The following is a 23,776-nucleotide window of genomic DNA, read 5'->3' on the forward strand; positions in this document are numbered from 1 at the left end:
GTCTAGTGTGTCAGACCTGTATTAGAGATGGAATGTTGACTATCATTCCAAATTTACTATGTGTATCTACAAGAAATGTGGCAAAGTTTTATTCAAATGTACAGATCTGTTGTACACAAAATCTGAAGTGGTGCAAAAGTATTTGCACTCAAGATATGTCTGTGAATTGATGAATATTATTAATGTGATGAATAAATATACTTTTGTCCATCATACAGTTTGCATATTGCATCTGAAATGCATACCTACAATTGTTTTCAGTATCTTTGTATATTGTATCTGGTATTCACTCCCCTCTATCATGAACTGTTGCTAAGTCAGCAATGTAGGGTAAAATGAATAGCTCAGAACTCTGACATCAAATATATATAATACTATGTTGAATGGCACTTTGTAAAAAGTTGTGGCATGTGTACATAGGGTTAAAAATCATTACACACTTATTTTTTCAAGTTTCAAAATTTAAATAAAAAGTATGATCTTAACTGTCCTTCAATAATGCTTTAAACAAAAGTATTTTAGAATTTATATTTTATTATTATTATATATTTAATGTATGTCATGAAGAAAAATGGATAATGTTCCACTTTCATTTCTGTGTAATTCTGAGGCGTCTCTCCTGTAAACAGTGCATTTATCAATTTTTTAATTTGTGTAAAAGCATAGGGTTATGTTTGTAAAGAAACTATCATCCCTTAGTAATACAGCGATCTTGACTTTACAAAATTTTTCCTTTTCTGCCACTGTTTTATTACTCTATCTCTCTGTTTCCACTTTTTTATGATGTCGGCTTTAAAAGTAGCTAGAAATCAAACGATAAAAACAATTGTACAGAAGATTATTTTAAGTGGCTGCATTAATATGGAATAAATAAATGTTTGTACCAGTAATTTTTGTTTTGTTAACATATTACCTACCGTTGGGGTGAACAAAGGATCCTGATAAAGTTTGGAGATGGCTTGAATGGATAATGAAGAAACCTTTATTACAAGTTGAACATAATAGTAAATGTACAATGTCTGGAGATGGTTTTGTCATCATCATGTACTTGGTGAAACATTGTACATTTGTTACTATGTTAAACATACAATAAAGTTTTCTTTGTTATCCATAATTTGTCTCCATACTTTATTGTTCTTATAGTGGGTTCCTTGTCATCAAAGGATGCTAATGTGAAGTTTACAACACTTGGAAACTAATTACAGATGTGTTTTTTATTACTGATAATGTTTTTGTGTTAAATCATATATTATTCTATATGAAAACATCACATAAGTTTAGTTAGGCTTAGAGAGTACAGTAACCAGTGTCAAATTATTTAAATGACATAAGTCTTTTTTTATTGAATATTATTGTTGTGTTAATGATATTCAAGAAAGGCATACAAATAAAAGAACTGATCTGTTTTATTGAAAATAAATTACATTTATTACATATAAACTGATCTTGACCAAGAATATTTGAAAAAAATCATGAATTTTTATAGTTGAGGTCTTAGCCAGAAGTGGTGACTGTATCAGTTGTCAAAATATAAAAAAATTAAATTCTAAGATGAAAGGAAGACTGTTTAATGCTTTTTCTAGAAACTTTACAACCAAAAACTGATACAAATGATAAGTCTAATTATATGAATTTTATAAAGCAGAAACTCGATGCTATTTACAAATTTTATACTAAGTTTTGCACAATTGGATTAAGCTATTTCCTATGAAAAAAAAAAATCATAGGATATCAGTAATACTCCTCTGGCTCAGAAGGGGTTAATTTGCTCGTGTTCTCACATACATGAGTTGTGAAATAAGCACTAGATCTTAAATTAGTATGTTATGGTTGAAGATTTTGTTAGGCTTGGAATTTAGAACCAGAAGCTGTCTTGAAAGTAAATTTCTCATGACTTTTTTAAAATAAAAATTGTTATATCAAAATCACAATGTAACTTGGAATGAGAAAAGAATACACAAAAACAGAACATGGTTAATACTCAGTGTTTTTTGTTGTTGTTGTTCAGTGCAATAGCTGTTTTTATACTAAATGCTTTGGATTTGAATGAAACTATCCATTTGATTCTTTATATCTTTTAAAATTAATTTTGGCTTGAATTTCCATTTTGCTTCTTTGATCTTGTTTATCTTTTTAAGTAAACTTTTTTGGTGAAAGCAACATCACACATTCATTTATTGAACTGATATATAGTAAGATGTTGTTGTAATAAAAATGTTTTTCATTTCTCTGTAAATTAAGTGCCACAAGCTTTTATGTAATGTAGTGTTTGAATGATTTAAACATCTATAACAGTGCCATTATCAGTATCACTATTATTAAAAATGAATCATAGACTATTAAAACAAATGATTTAGTTGGAGATTAAAACAAGTAGTGATTGGATGCTGGATTATTTGATAAAAAGGCTTTGTACAATTTAGTGAGTGACCATTTGATCTTATATTGTCTGTTTATACTTTAACAAATACAAGATTGCTTCACTGCTTCATAACCATTACATTTTGTATCCAAAATGCGAATTGGATTGAAATAAGCTACCTGTTATGATAACTGTGAAGAAGCAGGAATTCAACAATTTGATTTTTTAAGTGCTTTTGAAAAATGAGTTCATGACAGTTTGATTATTCTCGTGTTTGTTAAAATAATTCTTCAGTTGTTGTTTTTTTCCAAAAGAAAAAAGCCTGTGAAGTATCAGTTAGTTCAAAAGAATACAGCTGTTTTTGCTTTAGTTTGGACACTTTATAATCTTTTGTATAGGGGAAAATTTTAAAAGCTGATATACTATATGATGAATTATTTAAAAAAATGTAATATTCAATGTTTCTTTAACTTCTTTAGTATTATTCACTATACTACAATTAAGAAAATTCTGGTATGTGTGTTTAAATGAAGATATTTGTGTTTTAATAACTTTCATAAAATTATTAAGTAACCTTAAAATAGTGGAGGAATGGTAACAATTTGTATTGTTTCTTGAAGTCACAAATTTGTACACATGCAACTAATGTTTTGTTCAACAAGTTATTTTTCAGTATGTCCTTTTTTTAAAGTCAGATTTTTAGAGGTTGTTTCTAACTAATTATTTAAATTGATTTAATGAATTTACTTTCTTCAGCTGGATGTCAAGGAAGCAAAAGAAGTGGATATCAGTAAAATCCAGTGGGATATCTCTGAAGAAGAGGAAGAGAAAGAGGACGATGAAAGTGCAATCGAAGACTCTGATCTTGCTTCAGAGGATGAAGAGAGTGATTAATAAAGAACCGAACGTTCACTGACAACAATTTCCACACAACAAGATGTGAAGTACAGATAAAACAGTTCAAGCAGGTTATGACTGTGTTAAACAATTAACTGAAGTTTTCAGTTTCCCTAGTTCAATATCTCAACTGAGAATGATTCAGTAGTACTGTAGCTTGTCATTCTATTTTCTTACATGTTAATAATCTGTTGGAAATGTATTATCTAAGTAAAAAAATCTTAATTTCAGTGATGATGTTTGAACTTTTAAGCTTCCTGTCTTAAGTTTTTTTCTATGATGCTTTTGCTTTCTTAATACTTACTGGCCCGTGTTCACACAACTCATTTTTCTTAAGTGATTTACAATAATTATTATTTCATTTTGCTTTCTATATGATTGCATTATAACTTAATATTATTGAAAGATGTGCTAAGAAGGGTTCAGTGTAATAAAGTAAACAAGTACATTTCACAGTTAAGCTACCGAACTTAAGGAATGAAATTTTTTAAAACCTGTATTGTTGTGCAGTAGTTTCATCTTTTGGAGAGGTGCTACTTTTCAGTTTAATCCATACTATTCAGTCTTTATGATCTGCAACAGCATTGTTTACTTGGTGTGTGACATCATAATTCCGAAACAATGCTCTTTAAGTTAAGTATTCAAAGTTCTAATTTTTGGAAGTTGTTTGCATAATTTCGTTACATCTCATAAATTGTTTTTCTTTTTGCAATACAAAATTTACTTATTGAGATTTAAAGTATTCTTAACATATTTTAAGTAACTTGTTATTGGAAAACGATTTTTAATAAAATAGATTAAATAGCATAGTTGAAGTTTTAAAATTTAAAATAACATCTTGATCTACCAGCACTTTTGTGATGTGTTGGTAGGCAAACTTTGTCAGCCCTTTCAAGAAGTAAAAAAAAAATATATATATAATTGTGGTGTTTTAAGGCTTATCACATTTTGGGTTTTGCACATTTCTTTCTTTTACTAAAAGCTGTTGAAATCTGAGTCCTCATGATTTTTTCGCTTACAGTATTGAAGGGAAGCCATAGTATTATCAGTGAAAGTGATACAGCATTTTATATGACTCCATTTTCATGAAGAATTACAAGATGAGAAGGGATAATGATGATAAAAATTTTAAGTAATTTGTTGCAGGCAAAGGTTAAAATTGCAAACCCCCCCTGTACACTTTGATTTATATATTTAATATTTTTTGTCATTAATGTTTTAGTATGAATACTATAAAAAATAACAAAGTTTTATATATTTTATATGGCTTCTATATTTCAACTCTTTGTTTGCATATGAAATACTAATTTTTTTGCTGAAAAAAAAAGTGGATGAAGTTTTAACGTGGAATTTTTGAAAGATGATATCTAGTAAAACCCAATTAGATTTTGTGGTGGTGGTTTGGTAATGAAGCTTTGTAGTGACAAAGTCCTCATGAATTTTTAAATATACATAATTGGATATATATAGTAAAGAGCAAAAGGATATTAAGTTATAGTCAAATTCTTAAACATTTTGTGCACAAACAAATTACATAGGAAACATTAAATGAGACAAAATATAATTTTTATACACAGTACAGTACTAATTACTGCACTTTTATTTTAAGGCTTTTATATGAATGATAAATTGTTTAAAGAAACATGACGAGTTGGCTTTTGTAATAGTTTTTTTATAGAACATATCCAAGATGATATCCCTATTGTTATTTCAAAAGTTTTTGAAAATTCTGCACTACAACTTAACTGTGCTTACAACAAGATTAAAAGGTGTATAACTTGTGTTTAAAGTAATGTGTACATAAAACTAATTAAGAGGTGGGAAAAAAACAACTTTTAATATGTTACCTGGAACTGTGACTTGATCTTCTAACCTGTGGTGCTCACAATTTTATGATGATAATACTGTACAGTACCTGACAAAAAGTCAATTAGTGTATAACAAAAACTCTTCCAGCCAATCTTTCACTGCTATATGAGAACAAGCACAATTAATGAATAAGAGATAGAAGCTGTTATGTTGCTACGTCTTGAATATTAAAATAACACACCAGCGATTTCTGTTTAGTTCATACTGTGTCCATTATTAATAAAGGCAATGCAGATTAATGAATTATATAAGCTTTAATGTATTACAGTTTTGAGAAAGAAATCAAACAGATGCAAATATATTAGAGAAGATAAGGTTATGAAGTGAGATGATAAGCAATACTCATAATAAACCAAAACTCTATATCCTGAGTTCTTGAATAAAACATCCTGTAAACAAGTTGCATGCATTCTTAGAATTCATCTCAAAGTAATATTCCAGTTTGAATTTGAATATAATAAAAATAGTGTTTCAGAACTGGACATTTCTAGAGGTAGCTGAAATGACGCATTTCTTATGATTAGAATTACAAATCAAAATAATCAGGTTATTTGTTTACCAAATAATTAAAGGATTTGTTACATTTCTAAAAGAAATTTCCTAATTCATATTTATCAAATTATTAACACTTAAAGAATTCACTCTAGAATTAGTCTGGAATAAAGCTGAAAGCAGTTAATCCCAAAATTGCTTAGCACAGCTGAGAATTTGCCGTTGTTTACCTGACATGTAGAAAAAGGGAGTTTTTTTATGTGAATAAAGTTGTATTTAATGTGTTAGCTTACATTATGATCAAAGCTTGACTACTGCTTAAGCTTCTATAATCAGACAGTTCAATCTCTATGGTGTTAAGTTTTCAACTGTAATATTTCAGAATTCAACCAGACTCGCGAGAAGCTAGGACACACTGAAAATAAAACCAATGAATGCTCTTCTGACAGAAAACTAGTGTACATTCTCCAAGTGGCTATGATGTTGTCATTTCATATAAAAGTGGAAAATTATTCAAGGAGGTTTTTAGAGCAAAATAAAGAAATTAAAAAACAAAAACAACTGCAGACAAAAATTGTTGGAAACTACATTTACAGTACTTTTAAGATTTAACCATCAGAAATATAGAAGAAGAAAAAAGGAAATTGTGTGAAAATCTATTGCCTTGCAACATTCCATGTAGAATATCTAAGTTGTGATATCTGTTTGTGAGAAGTCAAGGTACCTACCAGACAGATCTATGAGGCTGTGGATGGCCTATGATCATGACATGATCTATATTTTGAGCCAATTGATTAATTGTTCAGATGGTTTCTCTTCGGAGCCATGACATAAATAAAAATCAAAGCTTTGATAAAAGGAAGTTGTTGATTTATAAAGAAAACAACACTATATTAGTGTTAAATTTTATTACATTATTTAATCTGTAAAACAGACAGTTAAGTAAAGTACTTTTCCAACAGTGTTATTTTAATATAACTGTCTTTTATATCTCATAACAAATAAACTAGTTACAGCTTGAAAACACTTTTTTTATAAAGAAATATTTTAATCAGTGGTCATTATTTAATAACTAATATACAGCTACAGAATTATTCACAACTAAAATGTATTAATAATTATTAGGATGAAGTAATATATTTCTACAAAATAATGTAATGCAGGTATGAAATTTGTATACTGGAGTATCAAAGCATATTAAAAATTAAGATTTTTATGCATAAGAATACTTTACAAGTCTGACTTTCTTGCACAATCATGATGAATGATTAAAACAATCCTTTGCTTATGTAAAATTTATTAAGTATGATACAGAAAGTTAAGAAACAGCATTAATGAAAAGCAGATTAGACACTAATTTCCAGTTATCAGAATTATATGTTTTAATATGGTAGTCCATTACTTTCGCTTTTTAAGCTCCTCGAAGCGTCTAGTCAGGTCATCGAAATCCACAGATTCTTCTCCAGCTTTAGGATTATGGGAAGAATCTGTGTTTGGAAGGCTGTTTGTTGGGACTGAGGGAAGTTCTGGTAGTGTATCAGTAGGGAACATGGTCCTTGGTTTAGGTTTTGGTTTACCATTTGGTTCTTTCTGATTTGAATCATGTCCCTGGACACCTTTAATTTGATCCTCAGGTTTACTGTTAACAATACTGTCATATGATGGTGCAGGGCTGAAGTCATAGTTAGGTGGAAGATTGAAGCCAATTGGTGCGCTTGTTGTTGATGGATATGGTCCACTTGGAGCCATATTTGGCAGTGGGGGTGCAACATTGGGGTTTTTAACATGCTGAAAAGGGTAAAATCATCTTTTTTAAATATCTGCCATAAAATTATATAATGAAAATAGCTTTAAACATTTTAATAAATTAATAAATTATATCAAGTTCACTACTCTGACACTTTCCAATTTCTTAAAGAGAAGTTCCTAACTGTATTAATTTTAACAAGTAGCCAATAGAGTTATTATTTTTAATGACAACATTTCGTGGGGAAGAACCAAAGGTATACTTAACTGTGCCTTTTTATAACTTAACAGATAAATAGCCTAGTTGTTCTTTAATTTCATTCTTGTCAGGACCACTATAAAAACAGAAGGCAGGGTAACACTTACAGCAGGAGGATATTGAAAAGGTTGTGATACTGGCTGGCTTGAAGGATACTGCATAGCTGGATAGCTCATTCCTCCTCCTGGAAGGTAATTAGGACCACTATTATTACCATCAAAATTAATCAATGTGTCCTGTGATGCTTCTGCAGCCATTACCTCATCTTCTTTCATGATATCAGGATCAGGTTCATAGGGTACATTATGGCTCTTGGCAATTTCTGAGAAAACAAAATTGTTTTTTATGTTGCATTAATTCAAAGTGTTTTAAAAAATGTATAGTTTTATTACATTTTCTACTTCCTTTATATTAATGTATAAAATATTCTACACATTTCTGAAGGTGTGAAAATATCTACATCAAGCTGTGTCCTTGGGAATGTTACACATTCCTAAAGCAATCTTAATTTGTTGCATACATCTGAAACAACATTCATTTTATTACACTGTGCATGTACATTTACATGATATTACTTGCATGAAGAAATGTAATAATTGTTAGATACATGCATGAATATACTTGGTATATTAATGTTAATATTACACATACCAAAAAAGTGCACTAAAATGTAGAATATGTACATTGTAAGATTTTACTATGACAATTAGTGGAATTTGATAATTGATTAATTGTCGGGCTCATTATTTGATAACATTGAACTAATTGATTATTCTAAATGAGACTTTGAATACTTGGAATAACCTAAAATAGTCATAATTTAAAACACTACTTTTGAGTAGTTGATTATTTTTGCAAATTGTGACACTCGTTAATACTGCTGAAAAACCTTGAACTAATTAAAAATAATCATGAGAAACCATAATGGCATTCTTTTGATTATATGGATAGTTGGAATAATCAGTAGCATTTATTTTGATAAGTTGATTATTTTCATGACATTAATCAATTTAATCATAATTTTGATTGATCAGTTATTGTATATGATACAAATCAGAGTAAACAATGCTCAAAGGTAAGGTAAACAGTGTTTCAACTCTGATGTAAATATATCTAAATATTTTACAATAAAGCTACATAGTACAAGACAAATTGTACACATGGCTACCTGATGTAACATGTGTGATCCAAAACCTAGTCTCGGAGAGAAACTTGCTAAAGAGATTAAAAAAATCAAAATAAACAAGAAAGTTTATACACAAAACAAAAATACTAACATGCTAATGACCAATTCTGTAAAGAAATGTTAATACTGTGACTAATCTGATAAATTTTCTTTAAAAGATTTATACTTGTATATTTCTCTTATATCTTAGTTCTTTAATACATTAAATTCAACATAAAATATATGTATTATATACATTTGTATTCTTGATATTAAGATATCTCATATGGCAAAAAATTGGTAGGTCTTGACACAAGAAACCTAGTAACCTGGATATTTTCAAAAGAGTTCAAATTGTTGGGTTTCTTGTTTTATGACTTATGTTTGAAAATGTTCCTTAACTTAAGTGTGTTTCATAAAAGACATTTGAAATGATACACACCAATTAAATACTTTTCTACAAGTATTTTGGGTGGGGCCTGAACACTGAGTTTGTGGACAAGCTTCTCATTTACAGTATTTAATGCATTCTCACATGCAGCCTGGGCATAAGGTTTTCCATATTTTAGAGTCAACTGGTCTGAAATAGCCTTCAGCTCAGCCACGTCTGTTTGGAGTCGAGGTGTTGCCCACAACATACTGGAAATAGCCTCAGCCAATCCCTCATCAAGAGATCTGAAAGAATCAATGTCAAGGTTTAAAGGTCTTAATAATAAAGGCCTTTGGTCTAACTGACAAATGCAAGGTTATTGAAATTTAATAATCAAATATATCAAGCTGACATTTCTGTTATGACAACATTTATTTAGTGATTATCAAAATCATTTCAGAAATTCAGCAACTAGTGAATGTGCCCCACACCAGAGATGTTCTGAAGATCTTATAGCAGTGCAAAATCTTGTACCTAGAAAGTTTTTTAACACTTGTATGTTAAAATGAGCATCCAGTGTCCAAGTGAATGCTTGATGTAAATGTATTGTAAGATACAATAGGTCTACTTTTTGTACTAGCCTTGCAAATTTCACTACTAGTATATATACTATGGTCTTTCAGGGGTCAATACTTGGTGAGATGTGACTGGCAAGTTTACTTTCATTTCTTCAGTTTGGATTCATACACATTCATGTTATGGAAAAAAGGATCTTGGTATTCTTGTTGACCAGTCTTGTAAGCCACTGTTGCTGGTGGCAGGGCAAGTAGGATTTTAGATGTACCCACAGAAATATTGAATACACATATAAAGAGGCTGTAACTACAATATATAGGTCACATTTGAAGTATTGTGTTCAGTCTTGGGGGGCCTTACCTTAGAAAGGACATTGAATTGTTTGAAGGAGGTCATCTGGGATGGAAAGGATGTCATACAAGAACAGGATTTCTGAAATTGTTTTCTTTTGAAACAAAGAGTTAGAGGGAATGTGATTGAAGTGTTTAAGATGGTTAAGGAAATTGATAGTGTTGATGCATCATCTTTTTCATACTTAAAGGAGAGAATGGTAGGCCTACGAAACATGAATATAAATTTTAGCTGGGCAAGAGTCACCTTCAGCTGTGAAATAGCTGAACATAAACAAATTTCAACGTTCTGAAATATAACTTATGGACATCACTACTCAAACGTACTACGAATTACAATATTCACTGCTGTTTAACGTATTAGACTATTAATATTATATTATTAAACAACGTCGCAATATTTGCGTTAACGCTTACTTCATCTGTTGTATTAGTCCAAATCTTGCTAACAGTAAGTCACAATACATTTCTACCACTTCCATAGCTTCAACAAGGTAGTCTTCTCGAATGATATGTTCTACACGAATTTTCGCTCTCTCATATTTTCCACTGGATATATAATCGGCAATTTCTTTTCTTGCTTTTTGAGCCAATTCCGTCTTTTTCTTCTCAAGCAACTTCAAGCGATTAATTGCCAGACGTAAGTTTGTTTTTAATTTTCCGTAATTAGGGCCCGCAGAAAACATTACGATACCTTACTAGAATGATATAACCTAATACTAATAACAGTCTGTGTTACATAAAATGAGATTTAAAACTGAAGTGAACTGAAAGTATACAGAAACACGCGTTAAAGGCGTTTCTTCGTATCACCATTACAAACCTTATGACGTTTAAATTACAGCGCCATCTTGCAGCCGTTGGATAATGAGTTTATTTTACTTTTTTTCAGCCTAAATGAGTTTTAGTGTTTATTTTAAGTTATTAAATATTTAGAACCAATTACGTTTGAAAGCAGTGGAAATATACTATCCAAGTATTATATTAGATATCCTGGTAACCAGAGAAGCCAGTATGAAAGGATTTAGAGAATTATCCTGAACGTAATTTGTTTCGCTCTCTCATAATCAAAATCATAAACAGTACACTACTAATAGCATTGAATAATATACAATATAAGTTAGCACTGATTTGTTTAAAATGCGTAGGACATATCTTACTTAAAATATCATTGAGCATTGTATTATAGGATGGTCATTTGTGCCTGTTACCATCTTGGTTACGATTTTCAGAATTATTGTTTTTTAAAGTTCTCAACTTGGTCGCAGAAAGTCGCTCAAGCAACACTTTAATTTTCCTTGCTTTGAGAGTATACAAAATGTGAGTTAACTAATTGAAAATTAACTAACTCTTTTGAAAGAATAACGCCTCACTACCGAAAGCATCATTTCCTAAAAGGTTGAGATGGGCAAAGGGCTGACCTTGCATGGTCTGCCTCTGTTGACCCACCCGAATAACCACCCATGCTCGGAACATCCAGAAACAGAAAGCTATCTTTCCTATCAACGAATCAGATAAGTGCAGGGTCAGTTATGCCTTAGAGTTCGTCTCCCAGTCGATCCATATCTTAAATGCAATATGTATCCGTGTGCAAAGTTGGCTTTATCGGTGTATTAAGGTTATTGTACAAAAGGCCAGGTTTGCTCATGCAAAACAGATATGTTTTTAGATGAAGGTTTAGAAAATTTTCAAGAGTTATCATAATGGTTTCAGTGGCATAACATTGTACGATCTGGTGTTAGCCTTTTGTTTTTATCTCTTTGTTTGAATGAGTTCACTAGTGTTGTATTTCTTATTTTAACATTTACTTACAGAAGAGAAGTGTTTGCTCAAATTTTAGAAAGAGGGAGGTTTAAGTACTTGTATTTTGCTGTATTACTTTTAGATCATGATTGTAGATTTTGCTAACACTTAAACTATAGCTTAAACATAGATTTTAGTTTTGTTTAAGCAGTAAATTAACATTTGTTTTCGTATTAACACACACTAGTTGATATTTTAACTTCAGTGGATGATCTCCATCAGTACAAGTAATTTCCTCAGGAGGTAAGAAGGTTAGCATCGGTTGAGACACCTCTGACAATTGCTGGAGTTTTTGGAACCTTTCCCTAAAGAGGGGCAGTCTATTGTTGAGCTGAGAATTAGATGTTTAATATTGTTATCTGCCAAAAGCCACAAAAATGAGCTGTCTCACCAGCAGGGAGGATTGCAAACTCTGTTAACTGGCATATGCTGTCATGGTAAACCATACCACCAATAGGTAGGACAGCAATTCCCATTAGTTGGCAGAAGTGGCGTTAGGGCAAGACAACCGCTTTAGTTAAATATTCATGACGTATGTAAATAAATTATAAATATACTATATAATAATACTAATAAAGGACCTATTTATTTTTGTTTCCGATGCCGCCAAAGCGATTACGAGATACTAGTCGGAAATATCTCAGTGGTAGTCAGTAAAGGAAGTTTGCTGCAGACAGGAAAGCAGAGCTTTAAAAAATGTGTGGAACATTTGATCGATTTTTTCAAAAGCCCGAGCAGATTGAGTCTTACCAAAACGAAGATGGTGCAGTTAATATGGATGAACAGGATGAAATGATTATACAGGTGCCGTTGGAATTAATGATGATAGTGTTAATGATATTGACAACCTCCTGGAGAAGAACCAAACGGATGATGAGCAATCATATGATGTTACAATAACTCAACATTCTGATTCTGTGTCTAGAGATTTAGACATTTTGCATTTCAATGATCATGCACATTGGCCAAAGTATATTGATATGGCTATCCGAGATCTTCTAGTAAGTAAAGGCCCACAATGAGATGAACAGCACAATTTCCCAAAAGATCACAATGGACGAAAGTTTTCAAACAGTAACTTTAAAAGAACGTTAGAAAATGGTGAACTTCGCAGTCGTCAATGGTTAGTTTACTCTACATCGAAGGACCTAATTTTTTGCTTCTGCTGTAAGCCGTTTGGTAACTCCAGCAATGCTTTAGGATGCGATTGAGTTTGTGATTGGGTAAATACTAGTTCGCGTCTGTGAACACGAGCGATCACACACTTGACAGCTACTCTACAATGTAATGGAACTTTAGCAGAGATTTAAGCAAAAAATGCACCGTGGATCAACTGAACTAGAATTCTATCATCAACTCTGAAAACTTCGCTGGAGAAACGTTCTTGATCGTTTTCTGGCTATATTGCAGTACCTCGGTGAACATTACATTGTATTTAGAGGCTCTGTTGGTAGACTTTATTACCCGAACAATGGGAACTTTTGGGGGTTTGTTGAATTATTCGTAAAATTCGACCCAGTCATGCAAGAACATGCCAGAAGAGTTGTAGACGATGAAATTCATGATCACTATCTGGGAAAGCGAATTCAAATTGAACTTATCTCAGTTATGGATAACAAAGTGTGGACAACTATTGTAGAGAAAATAAAAATGGCAAAATATTTCTCTGTGATATTAGACTGTACATAAGACATCAGTCACAAAGAGCAAATATCATTAACTCTCCGATATGTCTCAGATGGATTATCAGATGTTTCAAATGGAACTTGTGATCACTTCATATAGTTTATTGAAGTCACAGAAAGTATAGGGGAAACTTATTGGAAGTTTTACTGAAAGAACCAAAAGAATTGGGCTTGTAAGAAGGTGACATCCGTGGACAAGGTTGTGATAATGGTACTAACATGAGAGGACACATTTCGTGTGTTCAAGCACGACTTCTACAGATAAATCTAAGATCATTTTTTACTCCATGTGCATGTCATAATTACAACCTGTTGCTCGGTGACATGGCAAAAATGTGCTATCAAGCTATCTCATTCTTCAGGGTAATTCAACACTTACTTGTATGTTTTCTTTTCTGGCTCAACTCACCAATGGTACAGTCTTCCACAACTATGTTCACGACCTCAATGTGAAACCACAAAGTGAAACGAAGCGGAAATGCCGTGTTCAAAGTGTGAAGGCTGTTCGATATCAAATTGTCCAAATCTATGTTGCTCTTGTTGAGATTGCTGAGACAGTGAAAGATCTTCAAGCAAGAAATGAAGCAGAATCGCTTTGTAGGGAGTTGAAGAACTTCAAGTTCATCGTTGCTGTCATATTTTGGTATGACATCCTCTTTAAAGTTAACTATGTCAGCAAATATCTGCAAAATGATAGCAAACTCTTAGCTAGTGCAATCGGAAGTCTGGGGAGGACATGTAAATGGCTGAAAGAATACCAGAATAGTGGCTTGATGAGCGCACTGACTGATGCAAGAGAAATTACAAACGAGTTGGAGATAGTAGGAATATTATATGAATACATAGTGCTTCTAGAATCTGCCTAACTGATGATCCCCTTCATATCAGACTGTTCATTTCAAGGTGGACCAAATGTCTGCCAGAGCAAAATCTGGGTCGAGGCCATGTGTTACTGAAGACAACATCAGACAGATCTCTAATCCAACTACAAGTGGCAGCCAAGGAAGACATAAACTGTCTCTTACAAAGGTTCTGTAAAGTGCTTGCCTGGAACTGCTGGTCTCAGGAGCAGGAAATGCAAAGCCTGATCCTGGGTGTTTATGGTTCATCACTCGCAACAGTTTAATGCCTAAGTGAGACACATCTAGCTGACTGGGACACAGCTTTGGCTGAGTTGCACTAAAGTTTCAATCCAGCAGAAACTGAGACATCCAGTTGGCTGTATTTATGGTTAATAAGAGGAGTCTCTCAGACAACTTTGCCAGTGATTAGTGCCACATACGTGGAAAAGCAGCTATGGATCTTATTTTATGGAGGAAAGTCTTTGTGAGGCAATAATGCATCACTGGGGTTGAAGGACAATTGCACTATAATGAAAATGGTTTCTGTGGCAATGATGTTTGAGTTAGTTACCTTGATTGATCTTATGAGAGGATGAAGCCAGCAGCAACAGCTGTCATAGCTCCCCACTCCAGGCTACCCTATCCAACCATATGTTCCTCACCATGACCAAATTCCACTTCAACCAGGTCTGCTGAACAATGCCTCAAACAAATGTGGTACAATTGGGCTGGTTACCCATGAATGAGCAGGGTTATAGAGGTACTCCCATGATTTTGTGGCACAACTAATGTAAAACCTTCTTTACGCGAAGTTCAATCTGGGATCCTTGGGCCAGAGTCAGCGCTATTATTTATGAGCTGATGGGCCATTTTCATGTAAATTGTCATCATTTTGCTGGGCGGCAAGACCAGTGGAACAATCTTTCTTACCCAACTGCCCAACAAATGCAGAAAGGTCAACAGTAAATAGTTTCTGCCATGGCTTAGGCTCTTGGAAACTAACGTAGCCTACGTTGGGTCTGACTCAAAAGTAAAGGAGGCGGTGGTCATCCCAGTTCTGAATAAACTGGATGGAATTTGGTAACGTGCATGTTAGAGTACACAGCATTCTCATGGAGTTCTTGGTTGATACTGGAGCTGCATGAAGAATGGTGGATATCCTAACTTCCACTCCAATCAGTAAACACTAACTTTCTTGGCAACTAGTGGACACCTGAATGTGAATGGAGAAGCACATCTCCAACTACATCTAGATCACCTAAATCATAGGATAAATATAGTAATAGCATATCTTGGTTCCAGTAGTGGCATACTAGGCATGGACATACTGCAGGAACTCATAGTAACCCTAACCTTTGCAGCAGGTGAAAATTGAGTTTTGATGGAAATATCATTCAATGCTGGCTTGAATCAAACCTGGAGTAGTGGACTGCTCATATGTATGTGTCATAGTTTTCTATGAATAAGATCAAGAGTGTCAACACTATGTCGAGTGGTAGTAGAACCAATAAATGCAACTACTGGTTCCTATCTGAGAAGTGGATAACAGTAACATGAATAGTGATCTGTCTATTGACGGATGCAGCCCCTAATACTGCTCTACAAATAGGTGTCATTGGCATTTCAACAAGGATGCTGGAGTGGTAAGTAAAGTGGAGATAATTGATTGCAGATGTAGACTTGATAATGTTTCTGTTGCATTGCGTTAAAAAACGAAAATGGCTCGTCCTGAGCACATTAGTTGATAATTGCAGTAGCATTATAGGATCCACTCAGTGTCTGAGTATCAGTAGTTGCTAGCTAAGTATATTAATGTATTTGTTGGATCAGATGACTGACTGGTTTGTTAAACATCAACCTCAAAAGATCACATAATCAGTTTGAGACTGGCTCCAACCCACAATGAGAGAAGAAATTCGAAGTTTTCTTCTATATGTATTATATTATTGATATATCATGATTATCTTTTCATAAATTGTTGCACCATGTCCACTCTAACTAAAGCTGACCCACTCTTGACCGAGTTTCTTTGACCAATTGGAATTATTTGATCCTCAAGTTTGAGTCCTGACTCTTTCTGTTAGAACCAAACTCGAAAACATTCTGTCTATCTATGACTTTCAACCTGTCAGTTGACATGTCTGACCCTTTTGCTCCTCGATCCCATAATCTATGAATACAATTTTGATAGCGCTGGTGATGAGGTCTTTTATTTTTGATTTCAATCATGACGTGAAGATTCCACACTGTCGTCCATGCCTGAGGCTGGTATGACATTTACGTCATCAGAATCGATGGATGATGTGTTTGACATTTCGGCTTTGGAGACTGCAATGTAAGTGTTGATCCTTCACACTCTGGAGCATCCTACCACACCACCAACCACTCAACTACTGAAAGTAATTATCATAGTGATATAAAAAGAGCAACACACATTGAAAAAGACAGTGTTTTTATAGTACCTCTGCCAAGATCAGGAAACCAGGTGGACAGACCCTAGGTGTTGTACAAACAAGAGAAAGACCGTCTATTTGAGCAGGGAGGTCCTGTAGCAAAGTTTGAGGATGAGGTGTGAACGAAAAAATTTGGTACATACTCGAAATGCTCTTGTGGCAGCTATGGAGATTATTTACCACACCACCAGTGTGATGTGTTGATCAAATATAGGAGTGTGATTGTTTTAGTATATATTATATAAAATAATTTTCATTATAATTGTATTTATTAAACACATTCATCCAATATAGTGTGGGTCGGTAAGCGTAGTATATGGGGTTTTGATCGAACATAATTCTTTTTGACATAAAAATTACATACGGATAACAAGAGACCATTTGATCCATTAAAGCTATCTTGCATATTCTTCCTTTACTTTTCAAGAAATCATGGATTCCATTCTATCTCCTGTAAAGTGCCAGTCTCCACTACTGGAAATGGCAAGTCATTCCTTATGCCACTCACCCTGTTATAAAAATAAAACTGTCCTAACTGAAGCCTAGTGTTTTTGCCAAATCTTAAACTTGTGTCCTCTCGTCCTATTATGTTCATAATACAGCACACAGAAATCAAAGGTTTTTATCCTACTGATCCCTCAGATAATCTTGCAAACTTCAGTAAGATCACACATTACCTTTCTGCTCTCAGTATAAAATAAGTTAACCTAGTTAATGACATAGTTTGCGTATTTTAGGTATAAAAATATAAAACTAAAGGTATCAAGAAGTTCTGTCATATGAAGTCAGAAACAAATAAAAGTTTCAACAAATGTTTAATAGCCTGTATTACACAGTAAAATCCGTTTCATCATTATTATTATTTGTTTTAGATTATGGCCGAATTTATAGAATAAGGGAAATAAATAAGTTCAATAAAATAAAAATAATTTTATGTCATTTGCATATATAAAAATGTGTTTTAAAAAGCATGTTAAAGTTATTGGTAAGTCACTAGAATCTTTTTATAAAAATGTGATAGAAAAACGCTTATGTGAATCTTCGACATATGAAATATTGACTTAAGGCAGGAACTGTATAAAAGGTATAAAAACAACAACTTTTGGAGACTTGTGCATAAGAAAGAAAGAAAAAAAGAAAGGTGCATATTATAACCAATGTAATTACAAAGAGCTTTAAATGGGTATCCAATGTGAGCAAAAATGAGTGTCACTTCTCAGTGAACAAGAAAGAAAAGTAGTGTAGGAATGAGTTGTAAAGTGGGGCGCTTGGCTAGAGATGCAGATTTCACAATGAGAGATTGAAAGTACAAAGAGCTGTTAAAAGCAGCTCCCGTGCTATCAGAGGCAACTCAATATAGGGGGGGTCTGGGGCACGTCCCCCCACAAAATCAATAGAAGTCAAATATGTAAAAGTAGAGGTGCTACAGCACCCCCGGTTCCGACGCCTCTGAAGAATCATTATAGATATAATGAGTTTTACTTCTATATATATCAGTAATCTTTAAAACATAACATAAAAGTATTTGTGTAGAAAATATTTATTACTAATGAAAGAAACCTAGCCAAATTCTAACATCACGAAAGTGATGGATATGTATATCCCAAATGATAGAATACGATTTTTAATATTTCAGTATAAATCTTTATCATTGTTATTATTTTTGACTAATATTATACATTTTAATTTATAATAAAATTCAACTGAAGGGCTCTTATCTTGAAACATTTAGTCACCCCCAATATTATTATCTTTTCTGATGTATGGCACTGGTGTCGTCATGAAGATTGTATCATAATTTTCTATCAATAGTAATGACCCATTTAAGCTTCCTGTTTGACAATGATTGTGTTTAAAATTACCTCTTTGTATTAAATTACATGAAATTACAATTGTTTAAAAAGTTTTATATTTAAAGCAAATATACTAAGACTGCCGAAGTGCCTGATTTTGTACTACTGACGAAAGTGAAGGCAGCCAGTCAGCAACGCACCACCGTCCACACTGAGGGATTGACTATCACTTTTATAACGCACACATAATTCTACCACTAAGCTAAACTACGTCCCAACCAAATATATTTGACCGTTTTAAATTTTAGTTCAATATGTTTAGCGCAAAAAAAGACGGCATCAGTAAGATCTTCTTGGTAATTTCTAACAATTAAATCCCTAGGTGGGATAGATAGCTCAATGGAGCTTTGCTCTAAAGCAAACAAACTAACAGTTAAAAATATTTGTAATTCCCTGTTAATTTCCGCACCCTGTTGAAAAGTTCAGAGAATCTTTGGTAATTAGGAGTAAAATAAAGAGCCTAATTTGATAAAACTGGTGAGTTTATTAAACAATGTTGTTTTAAAAACTATTAGTTAAAAATTTGTAGCAATATGTTAAAATGCCCAAAATCTCTATCTACGCATTTATGAGATCAGAAAAATAAACTAGAAAAACATCTATTAACAAAGCGCTCTATTTGTCTGGGGTTTGTCGGAATTTTTAATTCCATTTTAATAAGAAAAAGTTTGTTTTTTTTCCATTAAAATACAGTACGATCACTAACTAGCGGTTTTGTCTATCTTTTGACTGTAGTTCATATACCTTGCCTGTTGGGGATTCATCAGGAAAATCAATGAAATTTATGGACTGTATTTATTAATTCCTTCATTGAAAATCATTAATACTTTGTAAAACATTTGATATAAAATATTGTGGTTAACTCGATTTTGAGCAACTCACCATTAGATGGCGCTAGAAACAACGGTGTGCGTGCGTGCGTTTTATAGAAAAGCCACATTGGGCTATCTGCTGTGTCCACCGCGAGGAATCGAACCCCTGAGTTTAGTGTTGGAAATCCATAGAAACAACGGAATGATCAATGGATTGATTGTTATGCACAAAGAAAATACGAAGTTTTCAGTTGAATAAATCATACTTCGTTGCCTTTATTCGTCCATTAAAACTGATATTATCAAGGAGGCGAACAAGAGTAAATGTATCAATTATTCATTGCATTTATCTCTAATTTTTCTTTTTTTTACAATCTATCGAAACGCTTTCATACTTTGTGTAAAAACTTACACCCGGGGTAGTGCGAGCGGTGCGTTCGCACAGGGCGCCAACTCAAAGAGGGGCGCCGATTGTCCAAATGGTCGGTAGGAATCGAATTTATATGTCGCACGAGGCGCCATCAAACATCGGTATAGCACTGGCCTACACTGGTCAAAATATACAACTTATGTTTTAAAAGTTCAGGGCCGTATTTAGGGGGAGGGGCAACTGGGCCATGGCCCAAGGCCCCGCGCCAGAGAGCCCCATATGTCTAATGAAAATAGATTTTTATAGGGAAAAAAAAGAAATAAAAATATTTTTTATTTATTTATTTAGAATGAAGCAGGACAGTTTAACATCAACCGCCATTTGCATTGACATTAACAAAACAATAATATATAAACGCAGCAACAAAAGATAGTGTGCCAACGCAATACACAGATGCAGCAACAAAGATAGAGCGCCAACATGACAAAACATCACAGGAAAGTTGTATTCATTGATACCACTATATCATTTCTTTTTAGCTATGCTGAATTTAAATTACTTTGGAAGGTCTTATTTGAATACAAATAGTTCCATTGTTCTTCGCAAATAGAGCAACTTTCCCTTTGGATCTAAGTTTATTACTGAAAGTTTAACATTATCTAATTAATTAGTTAGATGTTGCCGGAGCTTCTTTGTAATTATCAGGGTAATAAAATATCCGAATCCTTTCAACGAAATTTCTGTAAAATCTCTTTCATTCGTAAGTCGCCCCCCAATGGCACAGCGGTATGTCTGCGGACTTACAACGCTAGAAACCGGGTTTCGATACCCGTGGCGGGCATAGCACAGATAGCCCATTGTGTAGCTTTGGGCATAACTTCAAAACACACAAACAAACAAACATTCGTAAGTCATCAAAACCTTAAGGCAGTTACTTTCAAAATAATTTATAGTATGAAAATCATTAGCTCACACTGAATAATATAGGTCGTGTTATGAATAGGAGTAATTTCTGTGAGTCGGACGTGACCTAGTGTTTATCGTATCGGACTGTGGATTCGAGGGTTATGTACGCGTCCCGTTGCCGAAAATGTTATAGAAAAGTCGACCCACACTCTGTAGCCATCGGGGGGGGGGGGTATTCGTGTGACAGCCAAATCCCACTATTTGATGACAATTTATTTTCCCTGTAGTATATTACCTGAAAATTAGGGACAGCTGGTGTAGATAGACTTCATATAACTTTACGCGAAAATAAATATAAAACATAAATTTGTAAAATTTACAAAGTATCATTTTAACTTTTTTGGTTGTGATTAAGCACTAATAACACTAAAATTAGTTGTTTTTTTTAGAATATGACCACTGACCAGAAGGAAAGCAGCCAGTTAACGGCACCTTACCATTCAGTATCAACGATAAAGGATTGATTGCCACTCTTATAACACACACACAGCTTAAAATTCAGGGAATGTTTTGTGATATTGCACGAATTGGAAACTAGCTCCTCGGCTCCGAAACCAAAGCTCTTCCAACTCGCGCCCAAATCAAATAGGTTTGACCTTATTAATCTTTAGTTCAACATGTTTCGTGCGTACAAGGCGACAACGATGAGGTATTGTGGCAATATCCGATAGTTAAAAATATATTTAATTCATTATATCTTAATGCAATTTTATTATAATCATTGAATGTTTTTAAATTTTTAGTCAAAAGAAAATACCTTTTGTTTGTTTGTTGTTAGGCCCAAAGCCACACAATGGGTTATTTGCACTCCGGCCAACGCGGGTATCGAAACTTGACTTTTGGTGTTATGAGCTCTCGGATTTACATCTGAGCCACCCGGAGGCTTTAAAATGAAACATTTGTTTTAATGTGGCGAGTGTTATTACTAGTAAAAAAATCTAAATGTACATGAGAATTCGTAGCTTTATGATGATTATATTTTTAATATTCCTATAGCATGTTTCAAAACAATAATACTCCTCCCCCCAAAAATAAAGTTAATCGTTCCATCTTCTCTTCATAAGTAAAAGTAATATTATTGATAACAACTTTCAAGATATTCTTGAATGTGCTTGTATCTAACAGTTTAATTTTCACAATAAAGCAACCACCAAAATAATGAAATCTCAAAAAATTTATAATTTTTAAGGGAATACAATCTTAATTCAAGAAAATATGCCCCAGTGGTTCAGTAGTAAATCTCTGGGATTATGACACTGTCGATATGGTTTCGATACCCGTCGTGGACACAGCACAAACAGCCCGTTGTAGAGCTTTGCGCTTAACAACAAACAAACAAGAAAATGTATAACTAACATTGTGTAGCTTGAGGACACTAGTTCCCAGTTTAAGTTGACTAAAAATAATCTTGTTAGAAGGTTATTAGTCAGAATGAGTAAAAGTAAAATATCGAATACGAAATTTAAGGAATTCTATCATATAAATATTTGGGAAAACGTTAAAAGGGGTATTTAATTACTGTTTAAACCAAATGATCATCAATGCTGGTATGAAAAAACTCAAAAGAGATTAAAGTAAAAAATCAATGTTTCTCAAAAAGTTTGTATACATCATCTAGGTCATGTGTTACCCCCCTGAATAAGTAGTTTTAAAACTACATTTATGAACTTACTTCATCTATTAGATGGATTTTTTTTATATTGGAAGGTTTTTGAATTTTTAAATAAGTATTGTATACATTTTCACATAAATTATTAATTTCTTTTGATTCGTGTATGTTTGGAATTACATATATGTAGTTCATATTCGATCCAAAATTTAGTAAACAGTTAATATCTTTAATATAAAAATTAGTTATATTTTTCAGTCAAATTTCTGACTTTTTCGAACATCATATCTTGTGTACGTCCGTAAGTTGTTGAATATTGTAAGTGTTATATTATTATTTTCTCGTATATATTATTAATCATAATAACAGTTATACTTCCCTTATCTGCTTGCCACCCAGTGGTACAGCGGTACGTCTGCGGACTTATACAGCTAGAAACCGGGTTTCGATATCCGTGGTGGGCAGAGCACAGATAGCCCTTTGTGTAGCTTTGTGCTTAATAATAAACAACTTATCTGCTTTGGTATAGCTTACCTATTTTTTCATTTTATTTGTTTGTTTTTCGCCTATTGATTTAAGAGTTTAAATGACACATTTACAATCTCTTCACGTGAAATATCTTGTTCTTTGACACGTTTTTTTAATTAGAGCCAGATTTGATTTTAGAGCGGTATCATCAAGTTCCTGTAAAGTGTTTCAGAAGTATTCACGTAAACAAAGTCTGCTAGTAAATCTTTACGTATCAGTAATATGTTTAACTTTATTTACATTATTAAATGAAAAATAAAATAGACTCTTACTGAATAAGGCAGTTTTTCCGTTAAAATAAACATCAGTCAAACTCAAAACTCTTTAATTTTTTTATTTATTTTCTTCATTATCTAAATTCAGATATTTTTCATTCCTCATCGCCTTTGTTTACTCCTTCAGTAAGTTCTCACCCCGTTTCTTGGAAGGAAGAAGTGTCTTCTGTTGTAGGTATTTTTAGATTGGAATGACAAATATTCAGCTCTGCTGTTTCCATCTCATCTAAACTTAGCGTAACAAGTTTATCTGATGGAATAATTTCACTTCTTTCCTACTTCCTGGTTTATAGATTCAATATGGTTCTTGTGGTCTGACTGTCTCAAGTTTTTATATTTATAGTGTAAATAATTTGTTTGTACAAAAAATTCAGTCTAGGATTCTCGTTAAGGTAATATTTCTCAAATGACTATTTTTTAATATTTTACTTGTAATTGTTTTTTCTTTTATTTCCCATATTCCTTCACTATTTTTTTCTCCCGTTTTACAGTTT

At 33.0% G+C, this 23,776-nt stretch overlaps 2 protein-coding genes across 2 annotated transcripts in view; one reads left to right on the forward strand and one right to left on the reverse strand.

Annotated features, from left to right (window-relative positions):
- LOC106464942 (translocation protein SEC63 homolog) overlaps positions 1–6,478 on the forward strand; it is a 56,512-nt gene extending 50,034 nt beyond the window's left edge. The window contains exon 21 of the mRNA XM_013925115.2: positions 3,119–6,478. Within this exon, the coding sequence (XP_013780569.1) occupies positions 3,119–3,256 (138 nt within the window). The 3' untranslated portion in view covers positions 3,257–6,478. The remainder of the gene's footprint in view (positions 1–3,118) is intronic.
- A 197-nt stretch (positions 6,479–6,675) lies between these two features.
- On the reverse strand, positions 6,676–10,918 carry LOC106464938 (IST1 homolog). Its single transcript, XM_013925112.2, has 4 exons — positions 10,504–10,918; positions 9,233–9,465; positions 7,733–7,947; positions 6,676–7,408 (listed from the first exon to the last, which is right to left on the reverse strand). The coding sequence occupies exons 1-4, from the start codon at positions 10,770–10,772 to the stop codon at positions 7,019–7,021; spliced, it is 1,107 nt and encodes a 368-aa protein (XP_013780566.1). The 5' UTR covers positions 10,773–10,918; the 3' UTR covers positions 6,676–7,018.
- Positions 10,919–23,776: the final 12,858 nt, after the last annotated feature.

The sequence above is a fragment of the Limulus polyphemus genome, unplaced genomic scaffold (genome assembly GCF_000517525.1).
Source record: "Limulus polyphemus unplaced genomic scaffold, Limulus_polyphemus-2.1.2 Scaffold1790, whole genome shotgun sequence".
In the NCBI taxonomy this organism is placed as follows: Eukaryota; Metazoa; Arthropoda; class Merostomata; order Xiphosura; family Limulidae; genus Limulus; species Limulus polyphemus.